Consider the following 17,631-nt stretch of genomic DNA (forward strand, 5'->3'; position numbering starts at 1 on the left):
AGGGTTGCATAGCTAGGAAGTGTCTGAGGCTTTACTCGAACTCAGATCTTCCTGACCGTTAAGTCCAGCGCTCTGTCTGCTGTACTGCCTAACTGTCTAGATGTTTTATGCACACTGATCTGTGAAGGAGAAGTGGAACTGTGGGATCATTGCTATCTGGAGCTCATTTTTATTTCCTCTGTTAATCTTTATAAGCATTTTGTCCTCACTTTCCAGTGGGTAAAGGAAGAGCTGGATTGTGGAAGCCCATGAGCAGAGTTTGGCCAAAGGTGGTGCAATGCTTTGACCACTTGGAACCATGAGGCTTGAGAGCAGATAGCACCACAGAACTGGGGGTCTGATGGGACCTTTGAGAACATCTAATCTCACCTCTTCTGTCTATGGATAAGGGCACTGAGGACTGTAGAAAAAGTGGTTAGCCCAAGGTAGTAAAAAGGAAAAATAGGTTTCAGGTCTTGTGACTCCCAAATTCTGTGCTGTGCCTCTAACACCACTATACTCAGGGGAGGCATCCTAATTTTAATCTTTTTTTCCCCTTTCAGGATGGAAGATTTGACTAATCCAGAAGATATTCGAATGAATATTAAGTGTGACAGAAAGGTGTCTATTTATGGTTATTTAAGAGGAGCACACTTGAAGAATAAAAGCCAAGTTCATATGCCAGGTACACTGTCTTGTTTATTGTAATATTACTTTGAGAACACATGGGGCAAAGTAATTTCTTAGGAAAGCTGAAGACAGCAATAAACATTCCAAAACATAATATGTGCTTAAAACATTTGTTGAATTAGAATAATCTTCCTGATATTTTAAGAAAAAAAAAACCACCTTAATTCAATGAAACTTTTTCTGCTCTGCTAGAAAAGTAGAGTATTCAGTGTTATGGGGATTTTTTTTCCTGTAGTATTTATTGCAATTCTTGGTCTGCTATCTGCTTGATTTTTTTTTAAGTGCTTAGGTTTTGAGTATAGAATAGAGTTTTCCAGTAGATTGATTATCATATGTCTAAATTCAGATGTCTTTCCTTTTGCTTTCTATCTTAGGTGTAGGAGACTTTAATGTGAGTGATGTCAGTTTTTTGCCAGACCCTTGTGCTCTTCCAGACCACCAAAAAAAGCGAGGTTTAAATGAGAAAGAGAAGTTGGTTTATGCCCCTTTATCTGGAGTTGGTGGTGTGTTATATGATAAGGATGCAGTTTATGTTGATCTTGGGGGCAGCCATGCTTTTCAGGATGAAGAGGTAAGGGAGGATTTTTTTGCTTTGAATTTTTCTCATTCTTTCAGATGCCATTTAAAAGCAAATAAAAGAAAAAATAAATTTTTTTTTCTCCCAAAGGAACCTCATATTTTTCTTTTTTTTTTGTCTACCCTCTCAAGATAGAATTGTCTTTTTGGCTACTGATCCTCCTTTGTTAAACTTTCTTTATGGTTTTTTTTGGGGGGAGGTAAATTAGGTTATATATTATTCATTAAACAAAGCTTTTCATGATTCAATCATTTCTCATGTAATTTAAAAAATTCTTTTAAACCAACAAGTTTTTCTTCGTGATGATGTGTACTTTTTATAATAATAGTCTTCTCTTCTTGATTTTATTGACAGGAGGAATTGAGGCCAACTCATGAGCTGGTCCAGAGCCTCATTTCCACACATTCTACCATTGATGCCAAAATGGCCTCAAGTAAAGTGTCACTTTTCTCAGATTCCAAACCCTTGGGTTTAGAGGAAGTAGAAAACCAAGGGTAAGCCTTTCTTCTGTTTCTTTAGGACACCTATTCTTCTTGTGACCAAAAGAACTGGAAAAGGTCTGATTAATTGAGCTACTGCATAGATTCTATAAACTTTCTGACCTCAGTCCTCTGATGAGTACTTGGTGGTATAGCAGTACTTCTTTTGTGTGACTTTCAACATAGAGAGTCAATGTGGCCTTGGATCCAAGAAGATCTTGCGTTCAGGTCCTGTCTCTGAAAAATACTGACTTTATGGTGCTCTGCAAGAGACTTCACCTATCAGACAGCTCTAGACAAGGCTTCTGCATGAGAACCAGGAACTTGATTTTCTGTTATTAATATTTTTATAAGCTGCATTTCACTATAATTAATTTAGTTTGTAATTCTATGTATTTTATGCATTTAAACATGTTATCCTGAGGAGTCTATGCTTCATCAAACTCTCTCAGAGCTCAGTGACACAGAAAACATTCAGAACCCCTGCTCTGATACTCTCAGTTTTAGAGAAGGTGCCAATTGGCATTGGTAGAGCAAGTTTCTTCATTCAGGAATTCCCTCTGTGAATGAAATCACAGGTCCAGGCCCTATCACCTAGCCTCTCTCCCCATCCTATGGATTGCAGCCCTTGTATTTCTTGTGAGAATCCATGTTCACAGAGAGTTGGAAGTCTTCTGTTTGTGGAAGTTAGTAGCTGAGTACATGCTTATTGGCCCTAAATGGATCACAAATGGTTCTTGTGTAGAAAGTGATGCTTGCTCCGTAGTGTACTCAGTAGTATTGTTTATGTGTGTTCATGGGAAGTGTTAACAGTCCTCTCTAACTGGTTCTGTGCAAATAAGTTGCTGTATCCTTGCTTGGGAATGCAGGTTTCTGATGCCCAAAGAGGAGAGACAAATAGACTCTGAAACTGGCCGAGTTCGTCGGAAAGCAGTTTTTGGAGGTGAGGAAGATGAGGATGAAGATAGTGATGATGACGACGACGGTGAAGATGAAGAAATGCCTGAGGAGGAAACAGTGGGAAATGAGTCTAGTGATGATGAAGCAAATGAGGAGGAATCTGAGAAGGAATTTCCCAGTAAAGAAGAGACCATTAGGAGAATCAAGCGTCCCAAACTAGAGGAGATGGAAGAAGACGTCCAGATGGATCTGCCTGCATTTGCTGACAGTGATGATGACCTCGAGAGGAGCTCAGGCGAGGAAGGGGAGGCTGAGGAAGCTGACGAAAGCAGTCAAGAAGGAGAATCATCCGAGGAAGCAGAGAGTGAAGAGGAAGCTTTAGAGTCTAAGGCTGTGAGAGAAGCTGCTGATAAAGCGATTCCAGGAGAATCCCACAGTAACGGGAGCGTAGAGAAGGCTTTAGTGCCCACCACAGACTCTGGTCATTGCACAGCTGAAGAGACCTTTGCATCAGATGCAGAATCCGAAGAGTCTTCTCTGGACTCACTGGAAGAAGGTTCAGGAGCAGAAAAGGGCACGAAGAAGAAGCCCCCAAAGCACCAGCGTCAGAAAGGGGAAGGCGTTCAGCAGTCGGAGTCCGAGGACTTAAAAGACGAGAGTGTCGAGGTGGAGGATTTATTGAAAGAAGAGGAGGAATATAATGAGGACATTGACTTTTCCACAGAAACTGCAGGTGGGTTTGAAAAGTTTTTGACCCTCATCTAATCAAATGAGAAAAATGAGAATTGGCTCTTGGTGCCCTTGTTGGGCATGAAAAGATGATGATCACGTGAGCTCAGAGACCACTGGCAGAAAAGACATTGACAATTGTTGTTTGTTCTTCTAGGTGCTCTTAAGTGGAAGGAAGATCTTTCCAGAAAGGCGGCTGAAGCCTTTTTAAGGCAACAGCAGACAACGCCAAACCTTCGAAAGCTCATTTACGGGACAGGTATGTCAGAAAACCAAAAGCTTTGGTCTGGAGCTAGCAGTCTGTTAGTTTAATACCATGTTGGCTTCCCAAAATGGCCCTAAGAAAGGAGGCTGAATTTTGTTTGGAAAAGGGGTAGTTCATATCTACAGGTACTGACTACTGGGAAGTGTGTGACTTTCATGAACTTTTTCAAGCATTTCCTATTTGATAAAGGGGTTAAAAATTATTGCTGTCTTTTGTTTTCATAACATCTCTATCCCTTCCAACTCTAGGAAAAAAAACCACAAGAATAAAAAGAAAGGGGGGCGGGGAAGCCACTTTTTTAAAAAAGTGTTTTATAATTAACTCAGAATGATTTTTAGTGACGGGAGATCATCTTCCAGACTAGTATTGAAGTAACAAGAAAGTGAATGACTGACGAATTTTAGGGATGTCAATGCAGAGGCGAAATTGGAACACGGAGCTTCTGAATTTTTCACTGTTTGCTGGTGTTTTATCTAGTGGCGGAGGATAATGATGATGATGAAGTTGAGGAGAATGAAGAGCTTGGAGGCTTATTCCGTGTCAGCCGGCCAGACAAAGAGTCCAAGCGAAAGGCTGACTCTTTGGACTGTTCCAAGTTCCCTGTGGAAGCCCCACAAGATTGGGATTTAGAGGAGGTAAGGCATGGAGGAATGCAGAGAGCTCCGTGCTTTATTCTTGGAGAGACCAGGCTTTTCCTGGAAATTAACTGCTTTATATGCTGCTTAGTTAAGGGCGGAGCCTTCATATCTGCAGAGGGTTGAGTGAATATTGCGTTTGATATTATTGCAGGTTAAATGCATCCTTACCAGGGGAGTTTTGTTAACTTGGGGTGGGGTTGGGGGGGATGCCAGGAATTCTCTTTAGGATGACTGATTCTCATTCCTAACCTTTTTGGGGAAGGGTGTGAGGGTGTTCTGAGCCCTCTCCATCCTTGTGCAGTTCCTGCCTCCCCCCCCCAATTACTGGATATTAGTTGTACAAGGATCAGCTTAACTCATTTAGGGTGGCTTGCCCCCAGGTGGGTGGGCGTTGAAGTGAATTATTTGATCCAGGCAATTCTCTAAAACCATCTGCCCAGCTGTAAGGGGTTGTGATCTGTATCTGTGGAAACCCTACTTACGTGAAAGGTATACATTTTACATGATTTCATTTCACATTTTTCAATTATAACTAGAGACTCATGGAATATTAGACCTAGAAGGGACCTTAGCAATCAGCTAATCCATCTGCCTCATTTTATAGATGAGGAAACTGAGAAACTGAGGCCCAGAGAATTTAACTGTTTGTTAACACCCAACATGGCAAGAAACTACCTGTAAAATTGAGTCGAGTAGGCTAGAAAATCTGTAAGGACCAGCTTTAAAATTTTATGACTGTAATTCTTCAGTTTCATTAGATGGATGACTGCCCCTCTCTGGCTTTAGTTTGAAGGTCTGTTTTGCTCTGAATGGAAATTGTCTGTTGTAAAGGTCTGTGTTGTTACCTTGTATTTTTCTTGCCTATGTACCCTTTTTTTTTGACCATGAATATTTCAGAAAAAGTTTATTTAATATTTACTACAAAATGTGAACAGCAGGAGTGTGGCTTTTGAAACTTAGAGTTCTCATGAATTGATAGGGCTTCCGTGAAGGGAAGGTGAACAGTATGACCCTGATGTAGTTAGACCTATCTGTACCTTTGGTTGATTGTGAACATATAAAGATGGCAGGCCCTTCCCAGAAGAAAACATGAGGAAACTGGATGAAATGTGTTAATGGTGTCCTCTGGGCTGGTTGTTTTGATATATAGTTCTAGCAAGAAAAGAGATTAGAATTCTTAGTTTCTGTTGCAGAGAAGGTAAGTTGCAAGTCGTAGTGAAAGCTGCTGATTGTGTAGAGGTTGCCTGGACCCAAGTTTGAACCTTTTTTTTTTTTGTTTTGTTTTGTTTTTTTTGGTGAGGCAATTGGGGTTAAGTGACTTGCCCAGGGTCACACAGCTAGTAAGTGTCAAATGTCTGAGGCCGGATTTGAACTCAGGTCCTCTTGACTCCAGGACTGGTGCTCTATCCACTGCACCACCTAGCTGCCCCTGAACCTTCTTTCAAAACAGTGTCAGATCAACTGTGATAGACTCTTCTCAGCAATACAATGGTCCAAGATAGTTTCAAAGGACTCATGATGGGAAATGCTCTCCAAATCCAGAGAAAAGGAACTGTGGAATCTGGATGCAGATTGAACCCTGCTATTTCCATTGTTTTTTGTTGTTGTTTTCTTTTTTGAGGTTTTTCTTTCACAGCATGACTAATGCATAAATATGTTTAATGTGATTGTATATATACATATATAAAACCTATATCAAGATTGCTTGCTGTTCTGGGGAGGGAGAAAAATTTGAAACTAGAAATCTTATAAAAGCAAATATTGAAAACTATCTCTACATGTAACTGGAAAATAACAAAATACTTTTATGAGGAAAAAGAACAAAAAACAGTATCAGAAGAGTTACTTTCTCTAATTTGAAAAGAGTCTACATTTAAATTTTCTCTCCTATATGCCTATAGCCTCTCCTTCTTGGGAGTAATGACTTAGGCTCTGGTTAGGGCTGCTGCTTTCCCTTTTATTAACCTCTTCAGTTACGTAAAGTGTAATAATTGTGGTTAGAACCTGGGTTGGGGGCGTTGGGCTCTCCTGGGTCAGGGAAGCCTAGCCAGGAGTTCAGACATTCCCAAGGATCAGGCCCGACCTGTGGTGGCTCTGCATGGGGCATGTGATCAGTGTTTGGTTGTTTCAGAGAACTAGGGAGAGGAGGCTGAAGGTTGGCTGAGAACCCGGAGATGAAAGAACCCTTGGGAGAAAGGATGCAGGGAGGACCGAACTACTAAAGGGAGACTGGTTTTCTAGGAGTGGGCGGGGACCGGACAACTGCAGAGGGTCATAGCTAGTTATTATTGGAGTTGTGTTGTAGCAGAGCTAGTCAGAGGGCTCTAGGGTTTAGAAAGGAAATTCTATCCCTATGGAACCCAGTAGGGAAATTAAGGAGTAGCCCAGTTGGGGGGGGACTTGGCTAGAAGGGAAGGATATAGTTCATTAATGGGGGAACCTGGGTTTGAGTTGGGACTCCATTAACAGTTGGAAAGCTGTTGCAAAGGAACATAGTTACCAAGGCCTCAGTCAGTGAATTAGCCATGAAGTTGAGGATGAGGTTATAAGAGTGGGAGCTGGTTTCTGAGGTACAGCTGGACCTACTTTATTTAGAGGAGGGGTTCTTATCCTGGAGTGTGCGGTTTAACTTTTTTTTTTTTATTGTAATTCTATTTCACTGTAATTGGTTTCCTTAGCAATTCTGTTCTTTTACTTTTTACTTTTTAAATTTACGAACTTAAAAACATTCTGAGGAGGGGTCCATAGTTTTCATCAGACTGTCTGGAGGGTAGGGCTGGGACACATGAAAAAAGGTTAAGTGCCCCTGCTTTAGAGGGATGCTGGGGAAGGCTGGGAAAAAGTCTGTGCAGAAAATTTCTTTTGTTGAAATTAAATGAAAAAAGGAAACTTGGAAAAAAGTTTCAAAATTTATGATCAAGCAAGGACACTGTTGTCTATTTGGCGATGTGATCTTGGACAAGTTGAGGGACTGCTAGCATTCCCATACTCTGCCAGCTTTAGTGAGTCACTTTAACATCTCTCTGCCTCTCCCCTCTTTGCTGCCTGGGGTCATTGGCTGAGTATTGAGCTGTGTGCTTAAAGCAGGCATCAAAGGGGAGCCCAACTTTTAGGACAAATGAAAGTAGATGTCAGATTGCTTTGAAAAGTAAGAGCCAGATACAGATATAAGCTACATTGTTGTTTGGTATGTAAGAAGTTTGTATGAAGTGTTTGGTGCCCATGATCTAAATGCTGATTTTTGGTGTTTTTTTTTACCATGTGAGGTGATGAACAATATTCGAGATTGTTTTGTGACTGGAAAATGGGAAGCAGATAAAGATGCACAGAAACTTTTGGATGATGATGGTAAGCAGCCAAATATCTTGCAAATAACTACTTGGTTTTGGTGCTTTGACATAGAGAAAATGTTTTCATGCTTGTTATCTCATTTGAAAAGGTGATGACTTTGAAAAACTGCTTCTGTTGTGTTTTTAAAAATATATTTTATTTCCCTCCAATTACATGTTAAAACAATTTTTAAAACATTTTAAAAAAAGTTTTGAGTTCCAAGTTTACTCCCTCCTTCCCTTAATCCCCTCCCACTTCCCTAAGACTGTAAGCAATGAAATATAGGTTTTACATGTGCAATCGTGTAAAACATTTCCATATTTGTCATTTTGTATAGGAAACCCAAATAAAAGAAAAAGAATGAAAAAAGTGAAAAATAGCATGCTTCAGTCTGTGTTCAATGAATTTTAGTTCTTTCTCTGGAGGTGGATAGTATGCTTCATCATTAGTCCTTTGGGATTGTCTTGGATTATTGTATTGCTGAGAATAGCTAAATCATTCACAGTTCTTCATCAAACAGTATTGCTGTTACTGTGTACATTGTTCTGGTTTTGTTCACTTCATTATATATCAGTTCTTGTAAGTCTTTACAGGTTTATCAGAAATCATCCTGCCTGTCAATTCTAATAGGACAATAATATTCTGTTATAATCATATACCTCAGCTTGTTTAGCCATCTCCCAGTTGATGGACATCTCTGATTTCTTAGCCACCACAAAAAGTGCTTTTAGAAATATTTTCCTCTTTTGTGGGATGTCTTTGGGATGTAAGCATAGCAGTGATGTTGCTGGATCAGCAGTTATGCAGAGTTTTATAGCCCTTTGGGCATAGTTCCAAATTGCTCTCCAGAATGGTTGGATCAGTTCACAACTCCACCATTCTGTGTTGTATATTAAATCATCAGACAGTTTGAAAGTATTTGTCTACTCCTCTAATGAGCTCTGACTCCAGTGAGTAGGACAAATCTGGCTCTTTCATACATCAATCTGGTGTCTGTTGAGCACCCTATTTGGCACTTGTCTAAGCTCTGAAGATATAAAGATAAAATTGAAACATTCCCTGCTTTCATGAAGCTTACATTCTAATGAGGGAGAAGATAAAACCTGTACACAGATACTACGGGTGTATACAGTCGCAGGATAATTTTGGAGGGGAAATTTTTGGCATCAGAATTCTTAACCTGTGGCCTGTGAACTTTAAAAAAAATAACTATTTCAGTATTATCATTGTTCTTTTGCAAACCTATGTATTTTGTACATCTGAAAGTATTATTTGGAAAAGACTTCCATAAACTGAAGGGGTCCCATGACACAAAAACATTAAGAACCCTTGTACTAGCAGGTGGTGGGGAGAGGAGGTGAGGGCAGTGCAGGGCGGTGTAGGAAAGGCCACCTTCAGATGGTGGTGTTTAAGCCAAGTTTGGAAAGAAGCTAAGGATTCCAGGAGGCAGAGGTGAGGAGGGATAGCACGCCAGGCCTGGGAAACAGCCAGGGCAAAGGCCCAGAGAGGGGAAACACAAAGCAGGTAGTTTTCAATGAGACCGGAGAGAGTGTAGGGGAGAGTAAAGCGTAAATAAACTGGAAAGGTAGGAAGGGACCAGGTTGTGAAGAACGTTAAATAATGGCAAGCAGAGGAGTTTTTTATTTGATCCTAAGGGTAATTGAGCTGATCTAGTTGTGAGGAGGTAGAGTGTGAGTGAGTGAGTGAGTGAGTGAGTGAGTGAGTGAGTGAGTGAGTGAGTGAGTGTGTGAGTGTGTGTGTGTGTGTGAGAGAGAGAGAGAGAGAGAGAGAGAGAGAGAGAGACAGACACACACACACACAGACAGACATGGTCTAACCTGCACTTTAGGAGTATCCTTTTATTGGCTTTGTGGAGGATGGATTGGAATGGGGAGAGACTTGGGGCAGAGAGACCGATGAGGATGCTATTGCAGTGGTCCAGGTGAGAAATGATGGGGGCCTGAAATAGACTCAGGGCTCTTTAATTAACTAGCCCAACTGTGTACTGTTTGCTACCCTCAAATCCCCTGTATACTTGTTCTTCCATCATTTATGCCCTGCCAACCCCCACTGCCTATCTGTTGTCTTTGTTCCTGCAGCAATGCTCGAGCAGGTCAGACGAGCCTCTTGTGACTGGTCTTGTAGAAATTCATGATCCATAAATAAGGTCATGGGACTCTTAACTATGCTGCAGTCTTCCCTGGTTTACTCACATAATTCCTTGTGTAGTTATCCGAACCTCTTTCCTCATTCACCCCACTCCCATCCTGCTTTTTCTAAGCAGATGACTTCTCTTAATTTATTGAGAAAATTGATGCCATTCATGATCTTTCTTTTTGTATACCTTACCTCAAATCTCTTCTCTGTCTCCATCCTTTCCTCTTTTGCCCCATATATCTGAGGAAGACCCCTTCTTACCAGGGTCATCCAGTTGACTTGTGCTTCATTCCCCTGGGAATTTATCCCTTCTGTCATTCTGAGTTAGCATAGGAACTTTAAAAAAAAAAATTATGAACATAAAAGACCAAATAAAATGAGTACCTCCATACACATAGTAAAACAGAAAAAAGAGGATTGAATGGGAAACTGAATTTTGTGTAGAACTTGCTTTTCTTTTAAGTAGGCATTAAGTTGAACATTTAACTTTTTTGGGGGGCAGGGCAATGAGGATTAAGTGACTTGCCCAGGGTCACACAACTAGTAAATGTCAAGTATCTGAGGCTGGTTTTGAACTCAGGTCCTCCCGAATCCAGGGCTGGTGCTTTATCCACTTGCCACCTAGGTGCCTCCTGACATTTAACTTTCAAAGCTGTCCTGCCTGTTCTTGGTTCCTTCTAGCCTTCTGGTCAATTTATTTTGAAAGAATGCCATGATGACCTTTTTTCCTTTCTGGGGACGTTGGGGGAACCCTATTCCTACTCTCATCCCCTTCCCCATTTTGTGTGTGTGTGTGTGTGTGTGTGTGTGTGTGTGTGTGTGTGTGTGTGTGTGTGCGAGAGAGAGAGAGAGAGAGAGAGAGAGAGAGAGAGAGAGAGAGAGAGAGAGAGAGAGAGAGAGAGAGAAAAAACCCTTGTAACAGATATGCAAAGTCAAACAAATAACTCCTCTTCATTCCCTTCTATCATTCTCTGTCTCTCCCTCTCACCTCTTCCTTCCCCCCTTCTTGCTCTTGCTCTATCTTGCTTGGTCTCACATCTGTATACAATTTTACTTTATAATTTCCCTGCCTTCTAGCTTCTTCCCCATCCGTAAACATTCCTGCTTCCCAATTTGTTCTAGAAATAGCCTGTCTTTTTTACTTGCCAAAAAAAGCCCTAAAATGTAAGGTATCAAACACATATGGCCCACAACAACCCTCTCCCCCCCCCCCTGTAGCCCCCAACCAGATTAAAGTGCAATTTGGGAAACCATTCACCGAAAGAAATAAAAATACAATAAAGCCTGGATAATCTTACTTTTTAAACTAAACCAGTTTGTGGCCTGCAAGGATCCATAAGTATTGTTTAAGGCCCCCCCGTTCCCATTTGAGTTTGACACCCTGTGCTTCCGCTTCCATTCACCTCTTAACCTTTGGGAAGCTGTATGCTGGTGACCCCCTCCTCTGACTGGGGACACCATCTCAAGGCTTGCTGGTGATTTTGTGCTGCCAGAGCTGGTGGCATTTTCTCCAGGCCTCTCCTTTCCACCTTGCCAGCTCTCAACAACACTGTTGACTCTTTCTCAATGCACTCCTTCCTTACACCTCTGAGGACAGGGTTCTAACGTGAATTCTATGTCTGTAAACATTTAAAAAATATTTTGATAATTTATCTCTCTATAATTGAGTTTCCTTGTAAATTCCCTGCATTTTATTTTATGCATTAAAACCCCATTATTCTGAAGGGACTCTAGAAAGGACCACAACTTCCAAAGAGCAGAGATCTCTGCCTTAGTCGGCAGTTTTCTCTTTTCCCCGTTTGTTGTGAATTGCCTCCTCTGTGTACAAGTTTTATTCCTCCTGTCAAACAACTGTAAAGTCAGTGAGGACAAAGACAGACAGCTGTGCTTTTGGTCTTCTTTTTTCATGGTTGGTGCCTAACAGGTGGTGACTTTCATTTGTTTAGAGAAGGCAAATTACTAGAGACTTTTGGCAAATGGAAGAGGGAAAAGTAAGTTGTGGAGGGTGGGGGTGGGGGGACGGGCATGTATCTATGTAGGATATCTTTTTTTTTTAATTTTTAAATTTTTTTAGTAAGGCAATTGGTTAAGTGACTTGTCCAGGGTCACACAGCTAGTAAGTGTTAAGTGTCTGAGGCCGGATTTGAATTCAGGTACTCCTGACTCCAGGGTTGGTGCTCTATCCACTGTGCCACCTAGCTGCCCCTGTGTAGGATATCCTAAGAGAGAAGTGTCAGGTGACAGGGGCTCAGCCTGAAGTATGTGGATTTCGGGGTTTCACAGTAGTCTTTTGATGGTTTTTTTTACAGAAGAGCTCTATGGTGACCTTTGAAGACCTGGCGACTGGCGACGTGCACAAGGGAAAATCTGAGCCAAAGGAGGAAGAGGATGAGGTATGCTTTCATAGCCTTTCAGAGATGGCTCACTTCCCTAGCACACCAGACCCCTCATGTAGAAGGACGATTATTCACTATCTCTATGGCCTGAGGAGAGGATGGGTTGTTTTTAGAGTGACAGGGGAGCATATTGAACCTTCCCCTGTTTACTGAAAAATGGGGCTGAAGCAGGAGTGATTTTGGACATTTGTGTTGGTTGCTGTTGGCCTCCACGATCAGGAATTTTTGAGATTTTTTCCCCTTCATTTGAAGGGTTCATACGAAATTGCACAGGAAGCAGTTCTAATGTTGATTGATTGTCCTTTAGCCCTATCATTGCTCCTTTCTTTTAGTAACTGATTAATAGATTAATCTGGATGAAGGTGGTCAGTGAATGCTTGAGCCTTTTCTTAACCCCTCTCATTTAACATTTTATCGTAATTTGGAGGAGAAACACAGATTTATGGATGTTAATATGTTGGAAGACAGAAAGAACATTAAAATCTCGGTAGCCTAGAATTATGTATCATGGTTAATAAAATGAAATTAATAAGATCAAGGCCTTCATTTTCTTATCTGTCGAAATGGAGGTATTGGGTTTATTTGATCTCTCAAGCTCTTTCCAGTTTGACAGTCCAGGATTCTGAATGTAAAAATCCTCCTATTTAAGAAATTTAGATACACAAGTTTAGGCTATTGGATCTGTAGCTACACCTCAAGATTTTTTAGTTGATGCAAGTTAAAAAATGTCACTGTGTTTTAAATGTTACTGTGCACATTTTAATTACAGGCCTAAACCTGTGTATTCCTGAATGATGTCTGTGACCTGCCCTCCCCTCTCGTTCTGTGGGAGCCACACGTGCCAGTCTGGAGTGTCGGGTTCGGTTCTCTCTTAGGAAAGAGGTTGCTGAGCCTGAAGTAGTGGCTAGAGAGGCTGACCAAGAAGAGAAAGGGCCTAGAAACCATATTGCATGAGGAGGCCTATTGAAGGAATTAGGATTCGTTAGGAAGACCTGAGATTGACCTGATAATTATGTTATGTAGTGGAAGTTACAGGGAAGCACGTTTTGGCTCAGTTTCAGGGAAAACTGTGTGACATTTGGAACTTCTCAAAATGAACGTGCTGCCTGTGGCAGGAGGAAGTGTTGAGGCAAAAGGGTGGCTGATACCTTGTTGGGGATGTGCCTGCTCTGTGAGGGGCCACTTAGCAGTGGGAGGTAGATGTCAATTTCTTTAAACAGAAAACCCTCACAAGCCGGTAAGTGAAACAGCATGAAGGAAGGGTTTGGGGCTGCTGCCTACTCTCAGGTGTTTTCAAGTTCATGAAAGGTCCGATGAAAGCTTTTCTGGAGTGCTGGCAGTTCTGTGGTGTCAGAACATTTTCTGCCTGAGTTTTGTTCAGTGTTAGAGTTGAATTCTTTTTATGCAGAATTTGTAATTACACAGGTTCTTCTGTCTTGCTCTCTCTACCTACTCAATGCAGATTTTCCTCTATTTCTTTGACTTCTTCATTTTCATTGTTCCTTTTAGTACTGTCTGATATCCCATTGTAGTCATATACCACTGGTTGTTAAGCCATTCGCCAGTGTAAGACATGAACATCCTTCATCCATCCATCCATCTGTCTGTCTATCTATCTATCTTCTATTATTTTTTGCTGTTGCGATATTTCCTGCTGTAAATACTTCTTTGTAGATAGTTCTTTTTTTGTTATTGATATCTTCCTTGGGGAGGTTTAAATCCAAAAGTAGGATTGCTGTGAACGGTTTTACAACTAGCACAATTTTTAATTGTTTTTAACATGATTGCACCAGTAGCAAATACATACATATATTTATTTCTACCCTTGACAACTGTGAACTTGTCAGTTTTATCATCTTGGATAATTAATAGTGAGGGGCAATCTGCTGGTTGTTTAATTTGTATTTCTCTATTGAGAGAGTTGTTTTGTTCATATCCATTGACCATTTTATCTTTTGGGAATAGTTTTTAATCTTAGAAATTTGTATTAATTTTCTTTAGATTTTATAATGAACTTTGAGAGCTGTATTGTGCAAAGATTTATTCTTGTTTCAAGAAAGCAGCTTATGAGAAATTTTCAAGACTTTAAGCTAAAATCTTTAGCATTGTAAAATAGAAATCAAGTGAGAATCAGAATGGGGTTGTGGTGGAAAAGAGAAGGAAAAATTATTTGGTGAATCCCAGATATCTTTGCTTAAGAAAAAAGTTAGAAAGAAGCACCAGTGACCAATTCTAAGCTTCTGACAAGTAGTGGTTAACTCATGTCCTTGAAAGATGGGTCAAAAGCTGTCCTGTGTTCCATGTGCCACGGAAGCAGATGTCCCCATTTATTAGTTTTTGGACAGTTCAGGAGGGCACAGGTTTAATTTTATTTAACCATTTTCGCTTCTGTGGTTTTTTCCCCTTTACCTGTGTTCATTGTGTGATTGTAAAACCCTATAATCTTATAATAAGATGAAAACAATCTTAACAACCTTGTTTCTCCTTTGCAATTTGAGGGTGTGTTTCTTTTTTCTTCTTCTTTTTTGCCAGGTGGAAAGTGTGGAGGAAGAAGTTAAGAAGAAGAAGTACCCTAAGGTAGAAGAAGATGCGAAGAAAAAGCGTCTGGAGAAAAAGCGGAAATTGAAGAATTATTTGATAATGAGTATGATGAAGGAGAGACCACATATTTTGACGATCTTAAAGGTGAAATGCAGAAACAGGCTCAGGTAACCTATCAGAATATGTCAGCCCCATAAGTGGAGAAAGTAGACTGCAGGACGTCTCAGGTTGAAGCTACAAGTTCTGTGGAAGGGGCTGTCAGGGAGAATGACTGTCTGCCCAAGGGGTCGGATGTAGGGGCTAAAGCAGATGGTGATAAGTTGGCTTGGTGGTGAAATAGAGGGAGCCATATGCACACAGACAGCTTGGGGCAAGGCCTGGAAACATCCATGGCTCGAAGGGAGCTTAGTCATGGCATGTCATTGAGAAACATTGTAAGCTTTGAGGCAGGAATTTTAGACTAAAATCTAGCTCTGAACATCTTCAATTCACCAGATTCATTAAATATTTATTGAGCATGTTGTCTAGAATCTTGTGCTCCATACTGGGGGAAATGCACATTAGGTCAGTTAGGCACTCAGTAAACATTAATTAAGTACCTAGATAAAAGTACAAAGAATGAAATAATCCCGGCTCTGAGTCGGACCAAGATATCCTGTCCTTCATAGACAGGAAGTGGAGTGAGCTTCCTTTGGTGGCCCAGGTCTTCTCAGTGAAGTCACTGCAGCTGTGTGAAATATCTTGTCCTCAGTGTGGGAAGATTGCCAGTTTGAGCAAAGGCAGAATCAAGAAGAGGCTTGTTCTACCTCGGCCTTGATCCACTCTCACAGAAGTCTTGTTTGAGGCACTATCAATTAGCCTCTGACATCAGTGACAACCACCACAGATGTTCTTGTAACAGTGTTAACATAACCGCTTTTCACAGTGGTAAACAAGAGGGCAAACAAAAACAAAACTGAATCTGACAATTTAACTTGAAACCATTTATTACAGCTTATGAAGTACAAGGTGTGGAAGGTACAAAAATAAAAGGGAAGCTTCCCATTTCTATGTCAACAGAAAAGTCAGTAAATGCAGGCTAATTTGATGAGGGATTGAGCTGACCCCTGAGCAGAGGGGAGGAGAAGAGCATGTCAGGCAGCCTGTACAAAGCTGTGGGAGCAAGCTTTATCAAGAAATGGATGGTGGGTGCTCGATTCCAAGAGCTTCTGGAGGGAGGAGGTAATTCACCATGGACAGTCTTTCCAGGAATTGGGCAGTCCCAGGGAAGAGATACATTGTGTAATAGTTTTAGGGCGTGGTAGCATCCAGTGAAGGTATTTAAAGATAGGGTGGACCTGATCCTGTCCATCACCAGGGGGATGGGGATAAGGAGATTGAAAGTGTGAGAGGCCATAGATGATGAGGGTGCTGCAGGCTGGAGAAAGGGAGGTAGAAAGGGATGGGATTGAGGATACCCATGGAGGGGTTAGCCCTGCAAAGAGGATCAACTTCCTCTTCATGAGAGACTAAAGGACAAGAGGACAAGAGATGATGTAGTGGGAGTTGAGGCATGGAAAGGAGGAGAAAAGGCTAGCATAGGTTTTCTCAGTAAGGTAGGAGGGATCATTTTTATATAGGAGGAGGAGGGAGACTTGAGAGAAAAGGTTAGGAAGAGGTTTTGGGTACAGTAAAGAATCGAGGAAGCAAAAGATTGCTGTGTAGTAGCACAAGACCCAGCTAATCTTGCACAGAATTGCTTGAACTCATTGTTTGAGAGTACATGGCATTGGCAGCTGTGAAACACTGGAAGAGCCACAGCAGGGAAAATGCTTCAGAAAGAGGTGGGGGGCTTAGTAAGACATACTTGAACCATGTTGCAATTTATTCTCATAGGGAGGAGAAATGTAGACAGGCCCTTTTAATCATCCAAATTAGCTGTTCTCTTCTTTGAGGAAGCAAAGACAACACCCAGGTTTTAACTTTGAGGAAAAGTCGTGAGAGACAGTTCTTTTTGGCATTAAGAATAGTATTTGAAGAATTGTCCATGGTTCTTGAATTTCAAAAACTGTTTAATACATTTTTATTGTTGCTCTCACTTGCTAACCGCATTATGACCTTTGTCTCCCATGTAGCTTAACCGGGCAGAATTTGAGGATCAAGATGATGAAGCCAGAGTTCAGTATGAAGGCTTCCGACCAGGGATGTATGTCCGATTGAGATAGAAAATGTTCCCTGCGAATTTGTGCTTAACTTTGACCCCCACTACCCGATTATTCTGGTGGCTTGGGCAATAGCGAAGGCAATGTGGGCTAAGTACAGTAGGCACTCTTAGTTCACTGTTTTTTGTCATTGAGGCCTGCTTGCAGTATGGCTCCAATCTGCTTTTCTTCCCTTACTTCACATCAGTCCTTGTCATGTGTTCTATATTTTAGCTTCACTGGACTTGAGTCTTGTTTTGGTGTCTCTTTTCATTCCTGTGGGCCACCTCTAATGCCTGGAACATACTCCTTCCTCAGTTTCATTCATCAAAAATTTTCTTTTGTGTTCCTGTTCAGGTTGTACTGCCTCTTCCTGAGAAACTCTCTAATCATCCCAGTTGAAAATGGTCTCACCTTCAAATCTGCTTTTAATTTTTTTTTTTTTTTGCGTGGGGCTATGGGGGTTAAGTGACTTGCCCAGGGTCACGCAGCTAGTAAGTGTCAAGTGTCTGAGGCCGGGATTTTGAACTCAGGAACTCCTGAATCCAGGGCCGGTGCTTTATCCACTGCACCACCTAGCTGCCCCTTAAAAAAAATTTAAAAAAAAATTCTTTATTCTCAAAAATTTCTTCATTATTTTTTATAGCTTTTATAATATCTTTCCCTCCTGTTGCCAACCCCCCGCCCCCCAACTTGAATAGTTAAAGAAAACAAAACCAAACCCTCCCAGCAAACATTCACAATCTAACAAAACAAATGTCCACATCGGC

At 41.2% G+C, this 17,631-nt stretch overlaps 1 protein-coding gene across 1 annotated transcript in view; it reads left to right on the plus strand.

The window, feature by feature from the left end:
- BMS1 (BMS1 ribosome biogenesis factor) overlaps positions 1 to 17,631 on the plus strand; it is a 38,370-nt gene that overhangs the window by 14,133 nt on the left and 6,606 nt on the right. The window contains 14 exon segments of the mRNA XM_043984763.1: positions 543 to 664; positions 1,044 to 1,240; positions 1,601 to 1,740; positions 2,595 to 3,358; positions 3,512 to 3,613; positions 4,097 to 4,254; positions 7,524 to 7,605; positions 12,054 to 12,070; positions 12,072 to 12,137; positions 14,673 to 14,763; positions 14,766 to 14,848; positions 16,796 to 16,874; positions 16,877 to 16,936; positions 16,939 to 16,994. Coding sequence (XP_043840698.1) covers positions 543 to 664; positions 1,044 to 1,240; positions 1,601 to 1,740; positions 2,595 to 3,358; positions 3,512 to 3,613; positions 4,097 to 4,254; positions 7,524 to 7,605; positions 12,054 to 12,070; positions 12,072 to 12,137; positions 14,673 to 14,763; positions 14,766 to 14,848; positions 16,796 to 16,874; positions 16,877 to 16,936; positions 16,939 to 16,994 — 2,017 coding nt within the window.

The sequence above is a fragment of the Dromiciops gliroides genome, chromosome 2 (genome assembly GCF_019393635.1).
Source record: "Dromiciops gliroides isolate mDroGli1 chromosome 2, mDroGli1.pri, whole genome shotgun sequence".
Lineage (NCBI taxonomy): Eukaryota > Metazoa > Chordata > Mammalia > Microbiotheria > Microbiotheriidae > Dromiciops > Dromiciops gliroides.